The sequence below is a fragment of the Blennius ocellaris genome (genome assembly GCF_963422515.1).
Source record: "Blennius ocellaris genome assembly, chromosome: 24".
Lineage (NCBI taxonomy): Eukaryota > Metazoa > Chordata > Actinopteri > Blenniiformes > Blenniidae > Blennius > Blennius ocellaris.
In genome coordinates this window covers 8,854,579-8,879,164 of record NC_137673.1, presented here as the reverse complement: position 1 = coordinate 8,879,164, position 24,586 = coordinate 8,854,579, and the positions used below count along the sequence as shown (strand labels likewise).

The 24,586-nt window shown below is 44.9% G+C and overlaps 1 protein-coding gene across 1 annotated transcript in view; it reads right to left on the bottom strand.

Annotated features, from left to right (window-relative positions):
• mgat5 (alpha-1,6-mannosylglycoprotein 6-beta-N-acetylglucosaminyltransferase) overlaps positions 1 to 24,586 on the bottom strand; it is a 48,470-nt gene that overhangs the window by 11,606 nt on the left and 12,278 nt on the right. Inside the window, exons 4-10 of the mRNA XM_080520032.1 lie at positions 14,562 to 14,638; positions 11,496 to 11,585; positions 10,258 to 10,329; positions 8,974 to 9,135; positions 7,671 to 7,840; positions 6,582 to 6,716; positions 4,225 to 4,358 (exon numbers count right to left, since the gene is read on the bottom strand). Of these exons, the coding sequence (XP_080376158.1) occupies positions 4,225 to 4,358; positions 6,582 to 6,716; positions 7,671 to 7,840; positions 8,974 to 9,135; positions 10,258 to 10,329; positions 11,496 to 11,585; positions 14,562 to 14,638 (840 nt within the window). The remainder of the gene's footprint in view (positions 1 to 4,224; positions 4,359 to 6,581; positions 6,717 to 7,670; positions 7,841 to 8,973; positions 9,136 to 10,257; positions 10,330 to 11,495; positions 11,586 to 14,561; positions 14,639 to 24,586) is intronic.

The window sequence follows — 24,586 nt, the reverse complement described above, 5'->3', positions numbered from 1 at the left end:
CCAGCGTGGTCGATGAGGAGGAGCTCAGAGAATCCAACCCCCCCCCCACCCCCACCCTCCCCCCTCCCTCTTCTAAACTAATAATATCTCCCTCAAAGCCGAGGGGCTGAGTCATGACATTTAACGAGAAGGCAGGAGCACAACAATGACCGAGCTGTGAAACGAAAGCTCGGTGCATTGTTGTCAAGGGTGGTGGCTGGAATGCAACATCTGGTCATGCTCAACCACACACACACACATGCATGCACGCACAAATAAATAGATAAAGAAAGCCAGTATTTGCTCGATCAATCTGTGTGCACATATTGACTGAGAGATAAATACCTTCAAGGCAAACAGAAAAAGCGCCACCAGATTAAGGCCAACGCCGTCACGTTAAAGCTCCAGTCGGACTTCCTGCTTTTGTCCTCCACTTCCCAGCAGGAACACAAAGGGAACGCCGACTGTTGTCTCAGCGGGTGTTTTCGTTCCGTTCGTGGCCGCTCCGCCACCTTGTCTGTGTTTTTTTTTTTTTTTTTTTTTACATCCATTTGGTGGTGGTTGTGATTCTCACACGTGGTCATGTTCGGTTGCTCGCGCTCGTTTGGTGTGGCTGCTGTTGTACTTCTTGTTTTGTTCACGTGGAGCCACTGGGGGATGTTTGGTATCTTTTATTGCAGTTGATGCCAAACAACTACAGATGGAGGCAAAATTGCTTAATTTGTGGCAGTTGTACGTCTCCCATTAGCCATTTTGCATCGCCTTGTGGTTGTTTTGAACCCATTTGTGGTTGTTTTGAATCGCTTTGTGGTTGTTTAGCATTACTTTGTAGTCGTTTTGAATCATTTTGTGATAGTTTTGCATCGCTCTGTGGTTGTTTTGAATTGCTTTGAGTTTGTTTTGCATCGCTCTGTGGTTGTTTTGAATCGCTTTGAGGTTGTTTTGCATCACTTTGTGGTTGTTTTGAATTGCTTTGAAGTAGTTTGAATCCATTTGAGTTGTTTTGCATCGCTCTGTGGTTGTTTTGAATCGCTTTGAGGTTGTTTAGCATTACTTTGTAGTCGTTTTGAATCATTTTGTGATAGTTTTGCATCGCTCTGAAATTGTTTTGAATTGCTTTGAGGTTGTTTTGAATTGCTTTGAGGTTGTTTTGCATCACTTTGTGGTTGTTTTGAATTGCTTTGAAGTAGTTTGAATCCATTTGTGTTGTTTTGCATCGCTGTGTGATTGTTTTGCATCGATCTGTGGTAGTTTTGAATCAATTTGTGTTGTTTTGCATCGCTCTGTGGTTGTTTTGCATCGCTCTGTGGTTGTTTTGCATTACATATGTTGTCTTGCATCTTTAGTGGCCGTTTAGCGTTAGTATGTTATCAGCAATTTTACATCAATTTGTGATTGTTTAGCATCTCTTTGTGAATGTTTTGTAGATATTTTATTTTTTGCATCTTTGTGTCCGTTGTATATCTGTTATTAGAAACCTTGCATAAATCTGTGTCGTGTTTCCTTATGTAAACGTTACATCTCTTTATGATTGTCGTGCATCCCCCCACCGCCCCCCCGCCCTTTCTCTTCTCTTTGGTAGTTGCTTTCCACCTCTTTGTGCGACGTGTGTGGGAGTTCGCCATTGTGAAGCCATCGGTGGATCTGTCCTTGGCCTGCCACGGCGAGCCAATCGGATGAAGCCGTACCAACAGAGATATAAATAAACCGCGACATTAGCTTTCAGCGAGTATGAGAAGTAGTAGCTTCCTGAGAGTCCATTAGCCCACTTATTTCAATGACGGGCACACGTATGACGGCACACTCATGAAAGTGGGGATGGGAGAGTGTGGGAGGAGGAGGAGGAGGAGGCGCCGAGCTGAAGGATGTAAACAGGACAGCCTGTTAATTAGAGCTCGGCCCCCTCGACGCGTTTGGAAACAGATGCCACCAACTCCCACAAGTGCCGCCACTCAAAGTGTCGACTCAGCTCGCACGCGCGGCTTCATTCGCCATTAAGCGAACAAACAAGCCCGGGGAGGACGGCGGCACAGCCGCCGTGGCGTTCCGTGACAGGACACGGCGGTAACACGCGTGGGGGGTGATGGTGGTGGTGGCGGGTTTGCACCGTCAGGAATCCTCGAACTTAAATCGACCGGGAGTCAATATTGGCACAACCTGGTTGTGGGCCGACTGCGAGACCAAGGAAGCTTGTTTTCCGCGGCTCTCCCGACATGTTTTGTGTTAATTTGTGGGGCCGTTTGGATTCTATGTGTCGTCGTGGTGTTGTTTGTTTTGACACTTTGTGGGATTCATTGCTATTTTGCATCCCTGTGTAAGTTGCTTTGCGTCTCATTGTGCATCGCTTTTGATTGCTCCGCGTCTATCAGTGGACATTTTGTATGGCTTTGATCTTTTTGGTGCGGTTTTACAGCCATTTGTTTTGTTTTCAATATTTTTGTGGTTGTTTTGCTTCCACTTGGGACTACTTTACTCCTTCACATCTCTTTGTTGCCGTTTTGCATCTCTCTCCAGTTGCTTTATAATTTTGGGGGGTTATTTTGCATCCCTTTGTAGCTGGGTTTTTTTTTAATAGAAATTCTATATACTTTGGCATCTCTTTGTGGTAGTTTCACATTTCATTTGGGATACTTTGGATCTTTTTGTGACCATTTTGCTTTGTCATTATGCTTCTCATGTCCGTTTTGCAGCTATTTGTGCCCGTCTTTCATGTATTCGTGATCACTTTGATGTATCGGTAATATCTTACTTGGTGTCTCATATGACCTGTCTCTGAATGAGAACTTGAGCCAGATTATACATCGTCACAGAACCAGCGCCTTAGAATTTGGACAGTTCTGTACAATTTCCCACATTGTCAGGTTCCTACTTGTACAGCAGCTATGAAATAAAAGTGTCCCGAGACGCCTCCATTCTGCTAATCCGCCACAATCAATCAAAGCCGGCGCTGGAGAGGTGGAAACAAGGTATGAACACAGCGAGGGGTGCTCGGTTACAGCAAAAATAAATCCCAGAACGTCAAACACCCCCCGCCGCGGCGATCGCTGACGAGACGAAGGAATTAAGCGGCCCTCGAGTGTCTCGTTACAAAACATTCCCATTTGGATAATGAATAAGTCGCGAGGCAACTTCAAAGGCTCAAACTCAAAACTAGATTTGAGTACCGGAGGAACTCGACGAACACAAGCTGTGTACTTGTAGAAAAACCCTCCGCGGCTGTTCCAAACAAATAGATTAACGGGAGTCAATTTGGCCGCGTCTCGTCTTATTGGCCGAGGGCTCCCAGTGAGTTATGGCGTGCTGCAGAATTGGAACAAACGCCTGTTACGATGTGGTATTCAAGAAAAAAGCAAAAAAAAAAAGCAAAGCTTTCATTATGTTTTAGGGGTCAGTTTAAACAACCACCTTTTGAAAAATGTCATTCCTAGGTCAGGTAGTCTTGTCTTTGGTCTTTATGACCAAAAGAGTTTTTTTTTTTTTTTTTGCAATTTTCCCTCAAAATAAAATTTTGTCTGGAGCTGCAAAACAATGTTAATTATCTGAAATTGAGGAAAAACATCACCACAAAATTGCCATACAAAGAAAAAAATTTAAGATGCACGTAAATTTATTTTGCCCTTAAAGCCATTTTTTGTTTCAAATTTTTTATTTTATCCCCATAGATTTTTCCACTTTAGCTATTTCATGCATCTTAGCTATCTTATCTACTTTAGCTTTTTACACTATTTATAGAATACCCCAAAACACTGCACCAGCAATTTCAGTCATTTTAGTTTAGCCACTTTTTACTGTTTTTATTATAGGAGTAATCGTATATCTTAGCTTTTATTTTGGTAATTCCAGCAAATCTGGCTTGTTAACCCTTTGACGTCAAAGACGAGGGAAAACGGCTGCGAGAGCGCTCCGTTTCCATGGAGAAATTGTTGAAAATGCCCAGTTCCCGCGGACACGAGGGAAAATGCAACTTTTTGAAACCGTCCCGTTTCTGTGGAAACGTGGGAAAACGAAACCTGTTGAGAGCGCGCCGTTTCTGTAGAAACGAGGGGAAATGTAACTTTTGGAAAAGCGCTCCCGTTTCCATGGAAACAAGAGGAAACGAAACTTAGAGAGCACTCCGTTTCCGTGGAAACATGCAACTTTCTGAAAGTGCTCCGTTTTCACGGAAATGAGGGGGGGAATGCAATGGTCCTTTTATACAAACGAGTGAAAACAAAACTTTTTGAAAGCGCACACGTGTAAACTTACGGAACATGGTGTTGAACTGCTGCGGGTTGAGGTTCCACTTCCCCCACGGCGTCTTGTGGCCCTTGGACTGCGCGTAGTGGGCGTGGTTGAACTCCGGCTCCGTCCCGAATGAATCCAGCACCCGCAGCATGCACCTGCAGCCACACGGGGGATTTTTCACAATCCGTTTTATTGCAAAATTTGGCACAAGATCAACTTTTTTTTTTTTTAATCATATTACTGTTCTTATATGCATGTCCAAACCAATCATCCTTCATATATTTTCATCCAATCTGGACATACTAACCAAGGAAAACAGATATACATGTCAAATTTTATATATTTCTTTTTAAATATATTTAGTATGTAATAATGGAGCCATGTGGCATCGCATGATAGTCACAAAAATACATTATATTCCGCAAGATATTGTTTAAACTGTGTTTGGGTGTCCTCAAAAAGTGACAACATACCGTAATTTGCCACATTAAAAGGCACGAGTGCCGCTTTTGAACAGAATTTAGTTGAAGGGTAAAATGTTTAACATCATTTTTCAAGCATTAGGATGACGTCAAATGTAATTACACATTTTTTTTTCCCCCTGCACCAGATCTCTCTCTCTCTCTCCCTCTCTCTCTCTCCCTCTCTCTCCCTCCCTCTCCCTCCCTCTCCCTCCCTCTCCCTCTCCCTCTCCCTCCCCCCGATCCGGACGCTGTGCAGCTGGCCGGGAGAGAGCGAGCAGCTCTGGGAAACTTTTCGACAACCGCAAACCCCCCCCCATCTCGCGAATCAATCCCCGGCGGAGCGTCAAGCTGGCAGATCCACGCTTAATGCAAAGAGAAGGGTTTGAAAAGAGCCATTATTTCAATACGAGTAGTTCCCCCCCCCCCCCAACTGTTGCCGGGGAATATATGAAGATTTATTGGCGGCAGATCTGCCAGAATCTGCAGTTGTCTGGCGGGTGTTTTTTTAATTTTTTTAAAACATTTTTCCCCTCAGCGGATACCTCGAGAAAACTCGAGTCAGCTGTGTGAGTCACACGGCAAAACAGGGAGAGATGTGTCAAAACAATGTTCCTGGCACGGGAGGAAGTGGAGGACTCGAAATAGAAAAAAAAAAAAGGGAAGAGATGGGAGAGGAACGATGAAATCGCCAAGCCGAGTTTCGTTTTTCTGCGCGAAAGGCCGTCGGATGAGCAGATACAAAAAGTGGCACATGGCGTGCAGGTGAAGCAGCACTTCCGGCAGCGACACACAGAAAACAAAAAGGTGAGACGGAGGACATGTTTTGTAATAGGATAGTTGACTGCGTGTTTGAAAACTGCATGTTTTCATGTAAAAACGCAAAACCTTTCCTCGCGTTTTTGGGCGTCCAGTGAAAACACAATTTTCTGGGAAAATCTCTGTGGAAATGGGTGAAAACGGCACTTTTTGAAAGCACTCCCATTCCCACAGAAACGAGGGAAAACTAAACTTTTTGAAAAAGCGCAGTTTTTAACGGAGGGAGGGGGGGCAACTTTTTGAAAAACACTGCTTCCGTGGAAACGAAGGAAAAAGCTCCGTCTTTGTGGAAACAATGGCAGATGAAACTTTTTCAACATGCTCAGTTTCCATGGAAACCAGGAAACGCTGCAACTCTGTCTCCATGGAAACAGGGGGGGACGGGGACTTTTTTTTTTTTTTTATAGCTTTTGGCGTTTCTGCAGCTTCCATAGAAATGGAAACTGTTTCCAAAACGCTGACGTGTGAATGCGAAACATTTCTTCAACGAAAACCCCCCAAAACGCCACGGGGCCCATAATCACATCGGTTCAGGCCCCGACATTCCGGAATGTTGGGAATCCTCTCGAGATCGCTTGCCAGAGTCCAAAAAAACAAAACGTGCATCTCGGTTTTTTGCCGGCGCCAAACATTTGAAGCACGCCAGGCAATGCTCAAGGAATGGGAGCGGGGGAAACGACAAAAAAAAATACATTTAAAAAAACCCGGCATGTGGACTTTACGTTAATGCCGGAGGAGTAGGGATTCGGGCCGCTCCGAGCCAGCGGATGCGGTGGGAAGGTGTTGTGTCGCGGGGCAAACAAAACCTGCTGACAGGCGGGAGGAACCAGTGGGGCCATTAGCACCCCCCCCCATCCCCCGCTCTCCCATTCAGACTTATTGTTCCCCGCTCTTTTCCCGTCACCCGCAGCTGATGGGAGCGTTTCCAAAAGCAGAGTCAGGAAGGTCTAATCGGCCGAGCGCTCCGGAGGGAGAATGGACTCCGCCGCCGCCGCCGTTGTGTCCGGCGGTAATGTACGGGCGGAAAAATAGACCCATTGTCCCCCGACGAGTGCCGGACCGAAACCTCAACCCGACACTTGGACGTAAAGTACTCACTGGTAGTGGACCCACGAGGGCCCCAGCGTCTTCTTGAACTGCGTGAGGCCCACGATGTCGATGTAGATGAGCTCCACCACCTTGTCGCCCTGCGTGGGGCAGCTGGATTTGTTCCCCATCACCTTGCGCATGATCCTGCGGACGCCAAGACGGGAAAGTCGAGACACTTCGCCAAAACGTCCTCTCCCAGCCCCGAACGGGCTCAACCGAACTACTGGGAAGACTTGCATCTAAAATATCATATAAGGGAGGTTGTTTTGCGCCAAATGTGCTATGACCCTGTACACCAACGAGTAAACGATGCATTGCTTGTGTTGATAGTTTGAAAACGACTGAGGTGTTTATAGAGCCCGTTTGCCGGTCAGATGGCCTCCCTTCTGTGTGCTCAGTACGGAGCGACCTCTTCACTGATGAGAGCAAACAACAACAATCTGGAGGATTCTTCAGTGTGGAAACACAATATTCCATATAGAGCGGACTTTATTACAACTACAGTCTAAATCAGAGTGTGTCCAGTGCTACATGCTGTCATTATAGTGCCGCAGCGCGGAGTTGGCAGTATTTACAAGACGACAGGCTAACGTTGCTAACTAGTTAGCTTCCAGTCGGTCTAGCGATTCTTAAGCCGCGTCTTGCTTAGGAAATTAAGGCATCTGTTAAACAAACCCAGTGACTAAAAACTACCCACAACATGCTTTGTAAAGATATGCAGCATGTCCATGTCGGGAAACATTTAGCTGCTGCAGGAACGGAAATGCAAAAGGTAAACAAAGGACCACAACACTCAGACCTCTTCTTCTGATGTTCAAAACAATGCTGCGACGGAGTCAGGTTCCTTTTCCTCCAGCTGTTATGACGACCACGCACTGCGCAATTAACGCCGGCCGTCTCCGATGGCTTTAAATTAGCTTTAAATTGGAAACAATTAAACAGACTGGTATCGCAAATCAAGTAGCGCGGAGCTAAACCGGAAGTGTGATTACGCGCGTGGCGCCGCCCACGCAAACTTCCGGAATAAGGTGAACAATGTGAAAAAGTAGAGGTTCCCCAACACGGAACCCTGTGGAACTCCGCGACTTCGCTACTCACTCCTTGAGCTCGGCCAGGGAGGCGGAGATGCGGACGTCGTGGCCCAGCAGGTAGAGCGTGGTGATCAGGTCGCTCCACTGGACCAGCTCGCCCAGCGGACCCCCGCTGAAGGCGTTCTCGGCGATCTTGAAGCCCGACTCCTTGGTCAGCAGGCCCAGGTGGACCAGGATCTGTGGGGGGGGGGGGGGGGGTGTTTCGGTGAATTGACGCACGTTGGGAAACCCTCAAAGCTTTGAAGTGACTGACGACGAGTTTTCCGAGGATTAAAGATTAGCGAGAAAGAGATTAGCGGCTGACGAAAAAAAAAAAAAAAAAAAAGGTGGAAAATGCTCTTTGTTTGATTACAGACTGAACCCGAGAAGCTAAATATGGAGTTGCAAGGTGGATTCTCGGAGGGGGAGACGCTGCCTTGCATCAGGGTATCGCGGGATGTGAATTATTCACCGGGCCGGAGGAAAGTGTGGGCTGCATTATTCAGTGCTGGGAGCAGCTGGGACACAATGGAAGGAGCGTCGTTGGGGAAAAGTGAGGCGAGTGTGAAGGAGGAGGAGGTGGAGGTGGAGGAGGAGGAGGAAGAGGTGGTGTTTGAGAACCTCGCCTGTCTCCATGAAAATGGGACAAAAAACCCCCCCCCCCAACTTTTTGATCCCAAGGCAGAACTTTTTGAAACCGCTCCGACTATGTTTCTGTAGAAATGTGAGAAAACAATGCTTCATCTTTATAGAAATGGGGGAAAATACATACTTTTTAAATCAGATCCCAAGACGGAACTTTTTGAGAAATGGTCAGACTAAGTTTCATAGAAATGGGAGGGGGGCAACATTTTGAAAACACTCCAGCCACATTTCGATTTAAACGAAGGAAAACGCAACTTTTGAAAACTGTGGGAATGGGGTGTGTGTGCAACTTTTTGATCCCAAGGCGGAACTTTTTGAAACTGCTCCGACTATGTTTCTGTAGAAATGTGAGAAGACAATGCTCCATCTTTGTGGAAATGCAGCTTTTGATAATGCTTCATCTTTATAGTAATGGGGGAAAGTACATACTTTTTAAAATCACATCACAAGACGGAACTTTTTGAAAAATGCTTCGACTATGTCTCCAGTGCGGGTTCAGTCCGGGGGGGGGGGGGGGGGGGGGGGCGCAACATTTTGAAAACACTCCGCCTACGTTTCCATTCAAACGAAGGAAAACGCAACTTTTGAAAATGCTACATCTCTGTGGAAACGGAGGAAAAGCTAACTATTTGAAAACACTACGACCAAGTCTCTGGGGAAATGGGGGGGTCAAGTCTGTGGCCCACCTTCTTCCTCCGCCGCTTGGCCAGGTTCTGCTTGGCGGCCAGCGAGCGAATGGCGCCGACCCACGGCTCCGCCATGCGCTTGATCCTCAGCATCATCCAGCGGAATTCCTCGCGCTGCGACATGGAGCGGTACAGCTCCTCGAAGCTGGTCCGGATCTCCGCCTGCACATACAAAAAAAAAAAAACACGTCACTGCGGCGTTCCCATCGAAAGGGTTCGTCAAAAGTTGAAATAATCTCGCCGCTTTGAATCGCCGCGCGGATTAAAAGCCGGAGGCTTTGACGTGTTCCTATACAACCCGTTCCGAGATAAGATAAGAAAAAGAAGAGAGGAAAAAGAAAGGACGGCGTGTATAAAAGTTGTGAAACAGCCAATCTTCCTGTGCGAGTGCTGACCAAGTGGAAGACCCAGCAGATGTACGAAATATGGAAACGAAAGTGGCGATGACAACATAACGGCCTCGGAGCCGGAGGAGGTGAAAACAGGAGTGTGTGTGTGTGTGTGTGTGTGTGTGTGTGTGTGTGTGTGTGTGTGTGTGTGTGTGTGTGTGTGGTGCGGCTGCAACGAGGATCATCGCGACAGGAAATCATTTCCAGAGACTGAAGCTATTAAAATCTGGACCTGAATTAAAATCTCCAAAGTCGTATTCTATCTCTGGTGTGAAAGCAGGAGGAGGAGGAGGAAGAGGAGGAGGAGGAGGAGGAGGAGGAGGAAGAGGAGGAGGAAGATCCCAGGTCCCGATTGGTCCAGAGCTCCGGTCCCTCCTGAACCTGGAACCCTTCAAAACCACCACGACGTGAGCGAACAGAAGAATGGGGAGGAAGACAGAAGCCGGGACGAGTGACGGAAAGGAAGAAGAAAGAGTAAGTAAGGGAAGAAGAGCGGAGAGAGAAAAGAGGAAGGCAAGTTAAAGGGAAAGGAAGGAAAGGTAACGAAAAAGAAATTGAAGAAAATGAGGAAAAGGTGAAAAGGAAAGAAAACCGGAAAAGAAAGGACAGTAAAGGAAAGGAGGTAGGAAATGAGTGAAAGAAACATGAAAGGAAATGAAAGGAAAGGAAGAACAGAGAATAGAAAAGATGAAAGAAACTGAGAAAAGGGAGAGAAGAAAATGAAATTAAGTGAAGGAAACAGCAGATAGAAGATAGAAAACAGGAGGAAAGGGAGGAAAGAATGAGAAGAAAAGAAATTGAGAAAATACGGGGAAGGAAAGCGAGAAAAAAAAAAAAAAAAAAAAAAAAGAGCGCCCCCTCCTGGACTGGATTTCCCCGCGATGGCGGCTCTTACCTGCCCCCGCCGGTCGATCTCCTCGTTGAGGATCTTGGTCCTCCAGGGCAGACGAGGACACCAGTTCTCCACCTGCGGAGGCACAACAGTCGCAGTCACTTCTCCGCTTTCATCCCCCTATCCCTCCATCCATCCATCCCTCCCTCACACAAATATAGAGAAAAATGACCAAAAATGACAGAAAACCACAAAGACGTGTTGGAAAATATCAGAAATGACAACAGACAGACAAGAAACACCGGTTTAAAAACCAAAGACTTACCGAGAAGATGCAAAAACAGTAACCAAATGATGAATTAAAAACAAGATCTCGAGACAAAACTACAGCAAAAATGTGCAAAACAAAGCTCCGAAATGACACGGAAGTAAAAATATGCGGAAATATACTGCGAAAAAGAGACAAAACAACTGCGTTATGATCACAAAAAGACCCCAAATGACCAAAAAGATACAGAAACATCAACATAAGCAGACACAACTGAAGACCACAAAGTGAACTTAAGCGCAAAACTGTTGAAAAGCGATCGAAATTGACTTTGGAGAGACAAAAATTCCCGCTTCGAGAGCAAAGAAAATGGCCGCGAAATATCCCCAAAGTCCAATTGCTGAGTGAGGTAAACACTAAACTGTTGAAAAACGATTGAATTTTAACGCGAAAAGACAGAAAATGTACATTAAAGACCCACAAAAGGCAAGAAATGACATCAAAGTGACAACACTGGTGACACTACGGCACAAAACAGTGGAAAAATTTATAAAATTGATCTTAAAGAGACAGAAAAATGACACAGGAACAAATAAACAAACAAAAAGGACATGCAATGCTAGTATTGACAACAACAAAAGCAACAGCAAAAGTAAATAAAATTAAACGATAAAAAGAGCGAAAAATGGCAAAACTAACCACGCAATGAAAAAATTTTTTTTTTTGCTTATGTCAGCGAAAACTTCCCACCGAGATGGTTTGCCATCTTTATTCTTCTTGTCTGACAACATTTCTGAAGGTTTTTTTTTTTATTATTATTTAAACTAAATTCCTGATTTCACAGCCGAATGTGAAAAATTTGGTTTGCGCAAAAAAAAAAAAAAAAAAAAAAGACAAATCATGCAAAATTCACACGCTGAAAGTGTCCCGGAAGGAAGTACTAATTTGCTCCCATGAAAAATTAAATCCTCCTTTTACATCCCCCCCCTCCTTTCATCTGGCGCTATTTTTAGCGGTGTGGAGGACGACTCACCTCGCTCAGGTAGATGAAGAAGGAACAGGTGGAGCCGTCCACGCCGTAGTTGGTGTAGCAGGAGTCCGAGCGCCACATCTCCTTCATCCACTGACGGGGGGGAATCAAAAAAATTAAATAAAATGAATACAATTTTTGAGGTTGTTTTGCTTCCCTGTGGGACTGCTGTACATCTCAGTGGCCATTTTGCATCCCACTATAGTTGTATTGCGTCTTTTTATGGTTGTTCCAGATGTCTTTCGCGTCCCTATTGTAATTATTTTGGGTCCCTTTGTGGCTATTTCACGTCTCTTTGTGGACATTTTTCATGGTTTTGATATTTTTTGTGTGGTTTTACTGCTCTGTGCTGTTTTTGTTTTTTTTCATGTTCATGTTGTTTTGCTTCCCCACGGGACTGATTTACATCTCTTTGTAGTTGTTCTGCATCCCTTTGTAGTCATTTTGCATCTTTCTCTCGTTTTTAAGTTTTTTTTTGTGTCTTTTGGCTATTTTGCATCTTATTGTGGCAATATTACATCTCTTTGTAGGTGTTTTGCACCTTATTGTGGCAATATTACATCTCTTTGTGGCTGTTTTGCATCTTATTGTGGCAATATTACATCTCTTTGTAGGTGTTTTGCATCTTATTGTGGCAATATTACATCTCTTTGTGGTTGTTTTGCACCTTATTGTGGCAATATTACATCTCTTTGTGGCTGTTTTGCATCTTTTTGTGGCAATATTACATCTCTTTGTGGTTGTTTTGCACCTTATTGTGGCAATATTACATCTCTTTGTGGTTGTTTTGCACCTTATTGTGGCAATATTACATCTCTTTGTGGCTGTTTTGCATCTTATTGTGGCAATATTACGTCTCTTTGTAGTTGTTTTGCATCTTATTGTGGCAATATTACATCTCTTTGTAGGTGTTTTGCACCTTATTGTGGCAATATTACATCTCTTTGTGGCTGTTTTGCATCTTATTGTGGCAATATTACATCTCTTTGTAGGTGTTTTGCATCTTATTGTGGCAATATTACATCTCTTTGTGGTTGTTTTGCACCTTATTGTGGCAATATTACATCTCTTTGTGGTTGTTTTGCACCTTATTGTGGCAATATTACATCTCTTTGTGGCTGTTTTGCATCTTATTGTGGCAATATTACATCTCTTTGTGGTTGTTTTGCACCTTATTGTGGCAATATTACATCTCTTTGTGGTTGTTTTGCACCTTATTGTGGCAATATTACATCTCTTTGTGGCTGTTTTGCATCTTATTGTGGCAATATTACGTCTCTTTGTAGTTGTTTTGCACCTTATTGTGGCAATATTACATCTCTTTGTGGTTGTTTTGCACCTTATTGTGGCAATATTACATCTCTTTGTGGCTGTTTTGCATCTTATTGTGGCAATATTACGTCTCTTTGTAGTTGTTTTGCATCTTATTGTGGCAAAACTACATCTCTTTGTGGTTGTTTTGCATCTTATTGTGGCAATATTACATCTCTTTGTGGTTATTTTGCATCTCATTGTGGCAAAACTACATCTCTTTGTGGTTGTTTTGCATCTTATTGTGGCAATATTACATCTCTTTGTGGTTGTTTTGCATCTTATTGTGGCAATATTACATCTCTTTGTGGCTGTTTTGCATCTTATTGTGGCAATATTACGTCTCTTTGTAGTTGTTTTGCATCTTATTGTGGCAAAACTACATCTCTTTGTGGTTGTTTTGCATCTTATTGTGGCAATATTACATCTCTTTGTAGGCGTTTTGCATCTTATTGTGGCAATATTACATCTCTTTGTGGTTGTTTTGCACCTTATTGTGGCAATATTACATCTCTGTGGCTGTTTTGCATCTTATTGTGGCAATATTACATCTCTTTGTAGGCGTTTTGCATCTTATTGTGGCAAAACTACATCTCTTTGTGGTTGTTTTGCATCTTATTGTGGCAAAACTACATCTCTTTGTGGTTGTTTTGCATCTTATTGTGGCAATATTACATCTCTTTGTAGGCGTTTTGCATCTTATTGTGGCAATATTACATCTCTTTGTGGTTGTTTTGCACCTTATTGTGGCAATATTACATCTCTGTGGCTGTTTTGCACCTTATTGTGGCAATATTACATCTCTGTGGCTGTTTTGCATCTTATTGTGGCAATATTACGTCTCTTTGTAGTTGTTTTGCATCTTATTGTGGCAAAACTACATCTCTTTGTGGTTGTTTTGCATCTTATTGTGGCAATATTACATCTCTTTGTAGGCGTTTTGCATCTTATTGTGGCAATATTACATCTCTTTGTGGTTGTTTTGCACCTTATTGTGGCAATATTACATCTCTGTGGCTGTTTTGCATCTTATTGTGGCAATATTACGTCTCTTTGTAGTTGTTTTGCACCTTATTGTGGCAATATTACATCTCTTTGTAGGCGTTTTGCATCTTATTGTGGCAATATTACATCTCTTTGTGGTTGTTTTGCACCTTATTGTGGCAATATTACATCTCTGTGGCTGTTTTGCATCTTATTGTGGCAATATTACGTCTCTTTGTAGTTGTTTTGCACCTTATTGTGGCAATATTACATCTCTTTGTGGTTGTTTTGCACCTTATTGTGGCAATATTACATCTCTTTGTGGCTGTTTTGCATCTTATTGTGGCAATATTACGTCTCTTTGTAGTTGTTTTGCATCTTATTGTGGCAAAACTACATCTCTTTGTGGTTGTTTTGCATCTTATTGTGGCAATATTACATCTCTTTGTGGTTATTTTGCATCTCATTGCGGCAATACTACATCTCTTTGTAGTTGTTTTGCATCTTATTGTGGCAATATTACAACTCTTTTTAGTTGTGCATCTTATTGTGGCAATATTACATCTCTTTGTGGTTGTTTTGCATCTTATTGTGGCAATATTACCTCTCTTTATGGTTGTTTTGCATCTTATTGTGGCAATATTACATCTCTTGTGGTCGTTTTGCATTTATTTTACATCTGTTTGTCACCATTTCACTTCTCCGTCTTCTACCTTCACGTATAAAAAAACTAAACTATTGACGAGGCCACAGCAGAGTGTGACGGGTCCTTACGTTAAGCTTGCCCTCACAATGAGGGAAACCTTCCAGAGGAGGCAGCTCGCACTTCTCCTGCGCTCCGTTCAGGAGGTCTGGAGGGAAAGAGAGGTAGAGAGAGATAGAGAGAGAGAGAGAGAGAATCAGTCAGCACCAAATACTCCTTATGCAGGATTCTTACACCCAAGATGAGACAGAGGCAGAATCAAACCACGTTTTTACGAGACAAAAAGTCTTGAAATAGACAGAAACGACCGGATTTGTCTTATATTATAATGATATTATAATATATATTATAATTACATGACAACAAATGGTGTTTGTCATCTATTCTCCATTGGCCGATCACCAACAAATGCAAACAAGCCCGGAGCCGTCCGAAGAATTCACTTTCTAAGTGCTACTTTCAGAGCCAGTAAAATAAGTACGCAGGTGCACTTTATTGCATTCAGACACGCATCGAGTGTTTGAGCCAAAAGGTAAATAGAAAGCAGATAATATTGCGCAAGCAAACATTGTAGAAGGAGGACGGAAATATACCCGTGATGGATTATTTCTCAGTTGTTAAAGTTTTTTTATTTTTTTAATTTTTTTTAAATAGTCTTTTTCCCCTCTAAATGACCCAGAAACCTATTATAGCAAATTAAAATTCAGAAAACATATTTGAATAGTAGAACATGTATATCTTAACAACAACAACAACAACCTTTATAGCACTTTTATAACACTCAGGGGCTTTACATAGTAAAAAACTAAAAATATAAAAAATAAATAAAAATGACAAAATAAATAATAATAATAAAAATAATAAATAAATAAATAATAAAAATTTTAATAGGAATAATACCAAAAAAATACAAATAAAATAAAAATACAAAAGTAAGAGTTTGGGAAAAGCAAGTTTGAACAAGTACGAAGGTGTAGAAAGTCGTTTTTATTCTCCATTTCATTGGTCCAACTTTCACTACAATGTGTGGCGGAGGACACCGATCTCTTAACTTTAGTGCGCGATTCCCTGCTCATCATTCATGATTATTAATTTGATCCCATTCAGGGACATCGTTGCTGCTGACCTGTACCGCCAGAACATAAATAATACATGCTGCGTGGAGGGTTAAAGGCCTGAACGCAAATGTGGGCGAGGCCCAGGTGTGTTAAAGAAAGCAGGAAGTCCTCCCACTGAAACGCAGCGTCTTTCCCTGGGATGCGACTGGTGATTAACACGAGCTCTCTGCGATGCGGGGGGGGGGGGTCCTGATGGGAGTCAGCATGTCACAAGACAGACACAATACACAATACGGGTCTCTTATTGTTGAAAGAGGCTTTTATTTACACGAGCGAAGAGCAGCGGAGGGCTGACTTCACTTGTGAGCTTGCGTCGCATGGAAACAGAGGCGCGCATTATGCTTCTGTAGGAGTTATTGGGGAGCGCGGGGGTTGGGATAGACGGGGGTCCAGGACCCTTCCTCACGTGGAAAAGAGAAACTTGGAACTTCCATTGGCGCCAAATACTCAAAAGAGTGTTCCAGTCTGTGCAAGCAGGTTTTCCTCCCTTTTGACCACTTGTGCATTTGCGTGACACATTTTAACAGGAAAAACCAGACTGCAGGTTGTTTTTCTAACGCGATGAATGAATAGGGGAGGAATTCAAAGGATCAGTTGTTGAAGGACGTCAGTTTCACGTGTCACCCCCCCCACCCAAACTGCATATTTCAATAAAACCGGCTAACCCTAACCCTAGTATTGCTAATAATATTGAAACTTCCAAAAGTAAAACCCAACGTGCTTATGTGGCAATCGTCCATTCCAATAAACTCGGTTTCACGTCTTTACTTGGCGATTAAAGAAAAATTGAAAAAACCCCGCATTTTTGCGTTTTCATTTCAGAAGAGCTTGGCGTCTACGCGGCGGCGCTTCGAAACTGACATTCGTTTCCACGGAAACGGGCGGAAAACGTGGAAGACGACGGCGTTAAGTCATGAAACCGTTAAAAATGGCGTGTAAACGAGGTCTTAGTGGAGGTTTTTTTGTGTCCAACTGTGGACATTATGTAAAAGCAATTCTCAGTGTCGTTGCTCCAAGCATTGCTTTGGAAGAAACTTGAATCTGCAACGTAAGAACATGTGGAACAAAGGGTGACGTCCCCAACACTGCCGGTCACACAGAAAGTGAGTCCCGGCGCTGAAGACAATGGTATGGACCTTTTCAATGCGCTGGATCGGTAACTGTACCTTAATAGGTGAATGGGGAAAACCAGAGAAGTCCACGGGGTGGAGGAGGAAAGAAAGACGAGTTAAAGAGGCCAAAGTTGCCAAATAGGAAAAAAAAAGAAGAAAGAAAGCGAGACAGTCCAAATCTTCACAATGGAAATCTAAATGACACCTATGCAAGGCGACAGAAGCAAGTAGGTGTGTTCCCGAGAGACTGAATGACGGATACATTTCCGAAGGGGTCACCGGGTTATCTCCCCCACGCCTGCCGGGATTGCCCCGTCGGCAATCAATCGATGTCAAATTTGCGCGGCGGCGGCCTCTACGGGTTAATGTTCAAATGCGTAAGACTTAAAAAGGTGGTTGTGTATTGATTCGATCATTTAAGCTGCTGGAGCGCACACATTTCTCCCCCCCCCCTGCGTTAAAATCTCTCGCCGGCTTCAGAATGTGCTGGTACGACGAGAAGATTCCTTTGCCTTTGTTTCCCCTCTCTTTGAAGCCGCCAAAAGAAAAAGGGAAAACAAAGCGACCGGCCGATCGATCGACGCGACTGACCGACGGAGAGAATCCGGCGGCCGTCTCTCGGGCCGGTTCGGCCCACCAGGAAAACCTTCCCCTCACTTCAAGTCGAGCAGAAAGACGCTGCCAAAGACGCCGCTATATTTAGCCCCGCTCATGATCAAAACACAGGGATGGGGGAGGCGGCGACGTTTCAGAGTGGGGACGTTTTCAACCATCATTCACCTCCGCCAGATAGGGCTCAGTAAAAAAAAAAAACCCACACCCTGCGGAGAGAAGCTAAACAGACGAACCGAGCTAAAAAAAAAAAAAAACGAGCCCACAAACACGATGCCAGGAACGATCGGGCCGAGTTACAAGTCGGGAGAGAGTGTGTGGGATGAAAACAGGCAGCAGCACGAGGTTTAATAAAAAAAAAAAAAAGAAATATGGCAAAAAAAAAAAACAGTGTGGAAAAGTCGAAGATACTCCAGGCTGAAAAACACATGACATCACTCCCACTCGCACATCTCCCAGAGCGTGTCCCAGCACTGAGGTCAGCGTTCAGCCGGCTCCAAGTCCCCCCCCCCCCTCCCCTTTAACGGCATCATTTCTTAACAATATGCGACATTAAACACACAAACGCGGGCTTCTTTTCCTCCTCTTCATCCCCGCCGTCCAAGACCATGAGGTAATCGGACATTTGACAACTCCAGAATTGGATTGGGGACGTCTGGTTTGCGTTACCTCTGGTTTTGTGGTATTCAATTTCTTATACCCCCCCCCCCTTCCTTCTTCCTCCTCCTCCTTTTTCTACTTTACTGATTGCATTTTCAGGCACTCAACGCTGTAAAAGCCTCCCGCAAATACTGGCGAGTCCCGCCGAAGCCCGGATTCGATGACACGATCCGATCGGCTGAGGGAGCCGCCGCCATCTCTCTCGACAGCGCCGCCGCCGATTGGTAGAAGGCAAGGGACGGTCCGACTGAGGCGAAGAGCGGAGCTTCCTTATTGACCGCCGGCTTTGAAAGCGCCAATTCAAGTCGCTCGGCGGGAATCGGCGGCGGCATTTATCAGCGGGCGTTTCAAGATAAGGGACAGGCTGGGGCGCGACGTGTGACCTAGGACGGGACGGAATCCCGCGGTATCCAGATGAGTATCGTCTGGCTTCTTATCTAATGATAAGCACGGGCGAGATAAAACGATGGAGGACGAGGACAATCGCCACGTCTGCTCACTGCGCTGGAAACGGAAACAAAGGCGTTCTCGGTACACTGCGCTGCCCACAAAAAAACGAAGAAGAAAAAAATATACAGAAAGTCGACAGTTGATGTTCTGATTGGGGTGTCAAACATTTCAGATCAGTTCCATTTTATCTTCAGTGAACTGGACCAGTCAAATAATGAAATAATGAGTTTTAAATGTATATTTTAGCGTCTTTTCCCCCCCAGCTTTTCTATGATTTTCCTCCATTTTTAATATTGGTTCATCGGAGCCGCGTTCAGAATCTGCTGTGTCTGTGTGAGCTGGACTGGCTCCGCCCACACACGCCCCATCTATGGGAAGAGGAGGAAGTACTTCCTCTCGTGGTACCATGTGCCAGAGCAGAGCTGCCTAATTTTGGGGGGAGTCAAAGGGGGAGGAGCCTACCTTGACTGTGATTGGCTGAACCCCCCCCCGATGACACTATAGAGGGTTTGATTTCTGATTGGCTGGTTGGCGCAAAACACTTTTTAAAAGCTGAAACAAGCCATGGAGAGAGAGGACACACTTTCTACACTTCTGTTGTATCGTTCCAGGTGCGGGGACGGAAAACCTTTAGAAAGTGAATTTTCCACAATATAACTTCTTTACATGACGGAAACAAGACTTGAGGATTGAAGTCAGAACAAAACCGACCGCGGTTGTTTAACGGAACAACGCTGACAGAAAGTAAATCAAAGCCAGTTGAGAGAACAAAAGCCGTCGCCCTGGAAACCATTCATGTGTTTGGTGACTTTTGCACGTCAGCTGACGAGATGAGTCAGCAAATGTCAGGTAAGGTAACCAGACTAGAAAGCTAGAAACGCAGGCCAACGTCTACCTGCGGCAGGGGCAACACACACACACACACACACACACACACACACACACACACACACACACACACACACACACACACACACACACACACACACACACACACACACACACACACACACACACACACACACACACACACACACACACACACACACACACACACACACACACACACCTCAAGGGGGGGATTTTCTGTATTGAGAGTTGGGGGGGGGGTTCACGTGTTTGGAGCTGGTCAAAACACGTTTCCTCCTGCCTCTGAATCTTTCTCCCTGCACTTCTGGTCCACAGTCAAGTCCTCCAGGCCAGAATCCCCCCCCCCCCCACACACACACACACACACACACAACCCCCTGATCTCCAGCCCACGTCCAGCTTCCTCCTCTCCCTACCGCTCCAAAGAACCCAAAGTCCCACGCGCTAATCAATCCCTCTTTTGTGCGCCGTCGGCCCACCGTCCTCGCCAAGAAAACATCCGAGAGGATTTTTTTTTTTACACACACACACCGCCAGAGCGCCTCGGCTCTCGCTCCAACAACGCGGATGACTAAATGTTCTACTATTGACTCGGCGGTGGGAAGCTGCAGGTTTTACGGCTACAACTTTTTGGGGGGCGTTTTTGAGACGCCGGGAGGCGTCTCCAGGTGCATTCTGGGTTCAAATGCAACCCTTTGGATTCACCTGGGGGACTTGAGCGTTTCCTGTAAACAGCAAAAATAAAAATAAAGAAATAAATAAAAATCTGCGACAGTTTAAGTTGCTGGCGCCGGGTGTTGGAAGCTGGAAACAATCTGCTTGTTTTTATCAGAGAGACCACTTCAGATGGTGCGGCCCTAAAAAAACCCAACAAAAATAACCCCAGATTTAGCCGAGTACATAACTAACATTTATACACGAGCTGGGAAAAGTCGTCGGCGGTGGCGGTGCAAGCCGAGGCCGCGCAAATGACGTCGGCACGCTTCATAAAGGAGACTAATGCTAAAACTATGCCGAGGGAAATGCTTGGTATTTGGTGCAGGGAGTCAGAGGAGATTATATTTCTATACGGCCAGGGTTTTTAATCAGTGCAGAGAAAGAAGAGAATATGCAGAGAGAGAGAGAGAGAGAGAGAGAGAGAGAGAGAGAGAGAGAGAGAGAGAGAGAGAGAGAGAGGATGCACAGAGCAAGGACAGAAAGGGCACGAAGGATAGGAAGAAGAAGAAGAAAAAAAGGAAAAGTCAAGTGGGAAAGAGTGGTGTATTCTTACATCCATTTCTTTGGCAACCACTGTGAAATTGCGAGAGAGGACGTGAAAGAGGACGACGGAGGAGAGAGCAAGAGGGGCGAGAGAAACTCTTGTGTAACTGGGAGCCCAAATGGTACTGGAGGACTGCCGGAGCCAAAAGGCTTTCATCTAAATAACATATGCAATGGCTTTGGTTGTCATTTATTCAATTCCTGTATATAATGTGATCATGGTTTTTTTGCCACTTTGATTTATTGATCTGGGGACGCCGGTGGGAAACTGGCCGTCAGAGTTTGATCCCAGCTGGACAAGGATCGGAAAACGTTGGGACATAAAAGGGGAAATGCAGCCGCTAAATTGTCGGCATCTCTATGGAATGTGGTTAAACTGGATCACAAGAGGAAGTCCAGCCTTTATAACAAAAGGAAGATTGCTCTTTCAAGAACGTTCAACCCGATAAAGCCTGAGATAATTCCACTAAAGAATCACTGCTGGGGAAAGAGCAGGCGGCGACGCCAGTATTCGCAAATGAAGCGCTAATGCAGTGTTTTTCAACCGCTGTGCCGCGGCACACTGGTGTTTCCTCCAGATCTCGTCAGGTGTGCCGTGGGAAAGTATCCAATTTCACATTTTTTTCCTAAAAAATCATTTGCTCTCACAGCCGTGTTGCAGAGTAATGATGTATAAATACTCTTCACCACTAGAGGACAGCACAGAACTTTGCCGGTGAAATGGAAAGTGACAGACGTCAGTGTGGTTAATCTCCACCTCCTGCTACCATCTTGTATCAAAGTACTGTGTCAGTGACAGTGATGGAGAAGTTTTTGAAAAGGAAGAATGTGAACCAGGATCTCAGCTCTTCATCCATCAGGTCCAGGTTTCAGTCACTATTAAAAAAAGGACTTTGTTTCTGGATTTACTTGATTCTTGTTGATAAAACTTTGATGAGAAAGACTTTATATTGTTAATAGAGGCGACAGAGTTTCACATTTTAACATTTTCGGGTGGTGGTGGTGGTGTGCCTCCACATTTTTCCAAAGACAAAAGTGTGCCTTGGCTCAAAAAGGTTGAAAAACACTGCGCCAATGGCGCCGTCACCGTCGCCTAATATGGACAAAAAAGTCCCCCCATGTCTCCATTCGGAAGTCACTAAAGCCGTTTTTACAAAGCCGTGCTGCTTTTCTCCTTTGCCGTGTCGCCTGGTTAAATACGGGCTTCCCCTTCGCGTCTGCTTTGCGTTCTCCGACTCAGCCGGGATGAACGGGACAGTCGGTGAATTAGCGACAAAACGCTTGAACCCGGCGCGGCTTTGTCGGAGCGTCAACGGGAGCGCATGCCACCGTCTCCAGGAAGGGTGCGGCGGGCTCCCCGGGGACCGCCGCGCCTCCGCGTGTGGCTGGCGGAGGCCGTATGGAAGCATGTATGATCAGTGAAAAGAGAGCCTGTCTGCGCTTGTTTGCTTGCGTGAGACGGGGAGGGGAACCGGCCGCGTCAACGTCTGAAGCAGGCAGGTGATCCAGAGAAGGCCTCACTTGTTGGGAGAACGCTGCGATTCATAGCTACCGCACACGTGATCGCAACTCATCAAGCGCAGGGTAAATGCAAAACAACTGCAGGGGGGGATGCAAAACCACCAGAAAGATACGCGAAGCAGTCCCACAGAGGAGCAAATCCACCTCAAATGTGTGGAAGACAAACACACAGGGAAGTTGAATCATGCAAAATGGCCACAATAAGATGCAAAACCATAAAGGAGTAGTGAAATAACTACAAAGCGGATGCAAAATGGGCAAAGGGAGACATGGGAATCGCAAAACGACCTTAAAGAGCTGTAAAAGGAAGTGCAAAGGGATGCAAAACGACTGCAAAAATCTGAAACAATCCCACAAAGAAGCAAAAGCACCTGCGAAGTATGAAACACAACCACACAGAGAAGAAAAATCACGCAAAAAACCACAAAGAGATGTGAAATAACTACAAAATGGATGAAAAACAAGCACAACAACATGCAAATCTATAGAGAATCCAAAAAATAACTGAAAAAAAGGATTCAAGATTGACAGAGAGAGATATGACAGTCATAAAACAACTTTAAAGGAGTACAAAAGAACTGCAAAGGGATGCAAAATAGCCCCAACAATCTGTGAATCAGGCCTACAAATGAGCATAACCGCCTCAGAAATATGAAACACAACCACACAAAGAGGAAAAATCGTGCAAAATGGTCAAAATGTGTCTAAAATATCCCCAAACAAATGTTAAACAACCACAAAGAGATGCAAAAGGGCCACAATGAGACGCGGAGCCAGAAAGATTTGCAAAATACCAACAAAAAGGACGACGAATAATAAGAAAAAAAGAGGCAAGAAAATGGCAAAACAACAGGAGAGCGAGGCAAAAGAACTGCAAAGGGACCCCAAATGGCCACAAGAAGATATAAAACCATAAACAGAATTGAAAAATAACTACAAAAGCGATCCATCATACAACAACATTAAAGAGGTGTAAAAGAACTGCAAAGGGATGCAAAATAGCCACAAAGCTCTGGGAAACAGTCTCATAAATATGCAAAAACCACCTCAGAAATATGAAACAGAGTAGAAATCATGTAAAATCGCAAAAATAAACAAAATAAATATGTAAAACGTCCCAAAAACAACTACAAAGAGATGCAAAGATGTGCAAAAGAACTTCAAAGGGATGCCAAATAAGACACAAATCAAAGCAAAACGCCAACAAAAGGATGCAAAATAACACTATAATAATGATAAAGATAAATAAGCGAAAACTCATCAGCATTGTGGAATAAAAGGCTGAAATGTTGCAAACGCTTCAGTTGACACGAAGGTCGTTTACGGGCGTCGCTTGTCGGCGAGACGAGCGAAGGCGAAAGCAAAAAAAAACAAACAAAAAAAACAAGCACGGCAGAAATCGATGGTCCCGCTTTCAATTACGCCGCTTGGTCTCGTACAGGAGCCGGCCGGGCGATGAGTGTCGGGATGCGTGCGGCGCGAGTGTGGGAGTGGACGCCGTCTCTCGGCAACTTATTAGCTCTGAGTGGGATTGTGCGAATGTGTGTGTGTGTGTGAATACTTTATTAGTATTGATCGGCAACGCTGGAATGAGTTAACAGGCTTTTTCACCATGTAATAGAGACGGCGCTCTCGGCTCTAAATACGAAGAAGTTTTGGGGAGATTTTTTTGGGGTTGGGGGGGGGGGGGGGGGGGGGGGGTTAAATGGTATACAGGCGCCGGCAGACGCCCCGTCCTCGTCCCTTTCGCCTTTTGTTGACATTGAGGCCCCGTGGATCTCATCTTTCACAGATTAGCGTGCGGACCGATCGATAGCTGAAGGAGACAAAGCGGCGAAGAAGAAGGAGCCCGGACACGTCTCGGTTTACAGTGAGCGAGCGGGATGGGGGGGGGGGGGGGGGGGGGGCTGATAACCTTAAACACCCACGTGGGGGAGGAGTGGAGCGATACACTGCAGGAGGAGGATGGAAATGGGAAAAGAGAGAGGAGAGAGGGCTGCAAATCAACTCCTGACTGTTCATTACATCTGGCTCTGTGTGTGTGTGTGTGTGTGTGTGTGTGTGTGTGTGTGTGTGTGTGTGTGTGTGTGTGTGTGTGTGTGTGTGTGTGTGTGTGTGTGTGATGAGATTACAGATGGACCACTGCTGGAGGAGGCTGATTAACCACATCTCGGGGACAAACTGAAGTGTGTTGGAGATACAGACAACGAGGAGTGTGTGTGTGTGTGTGTGTGTGTGTGTGTGTGTGTGTGTGTGTGTGTGTGTGTGTGTGTGTGTGTGTGTGTGTGTGTGTGTGTGTGTGTGTGTGTGTGTGTGTGTGTGTGTGTGTGTGTGTGTGTGTATGGGTACAGCTGCGATCAACTGCCACGTCAGCATGAGGGTTCGGCGTGACGCGTGTCATTTGAGCTCACGACGGACTCCCGACAAGAGCCTCCAAATCCGGACCGACGACCTTTCAAAAAGAAAACTTTGTTTTCTATCAAAATAAATAAC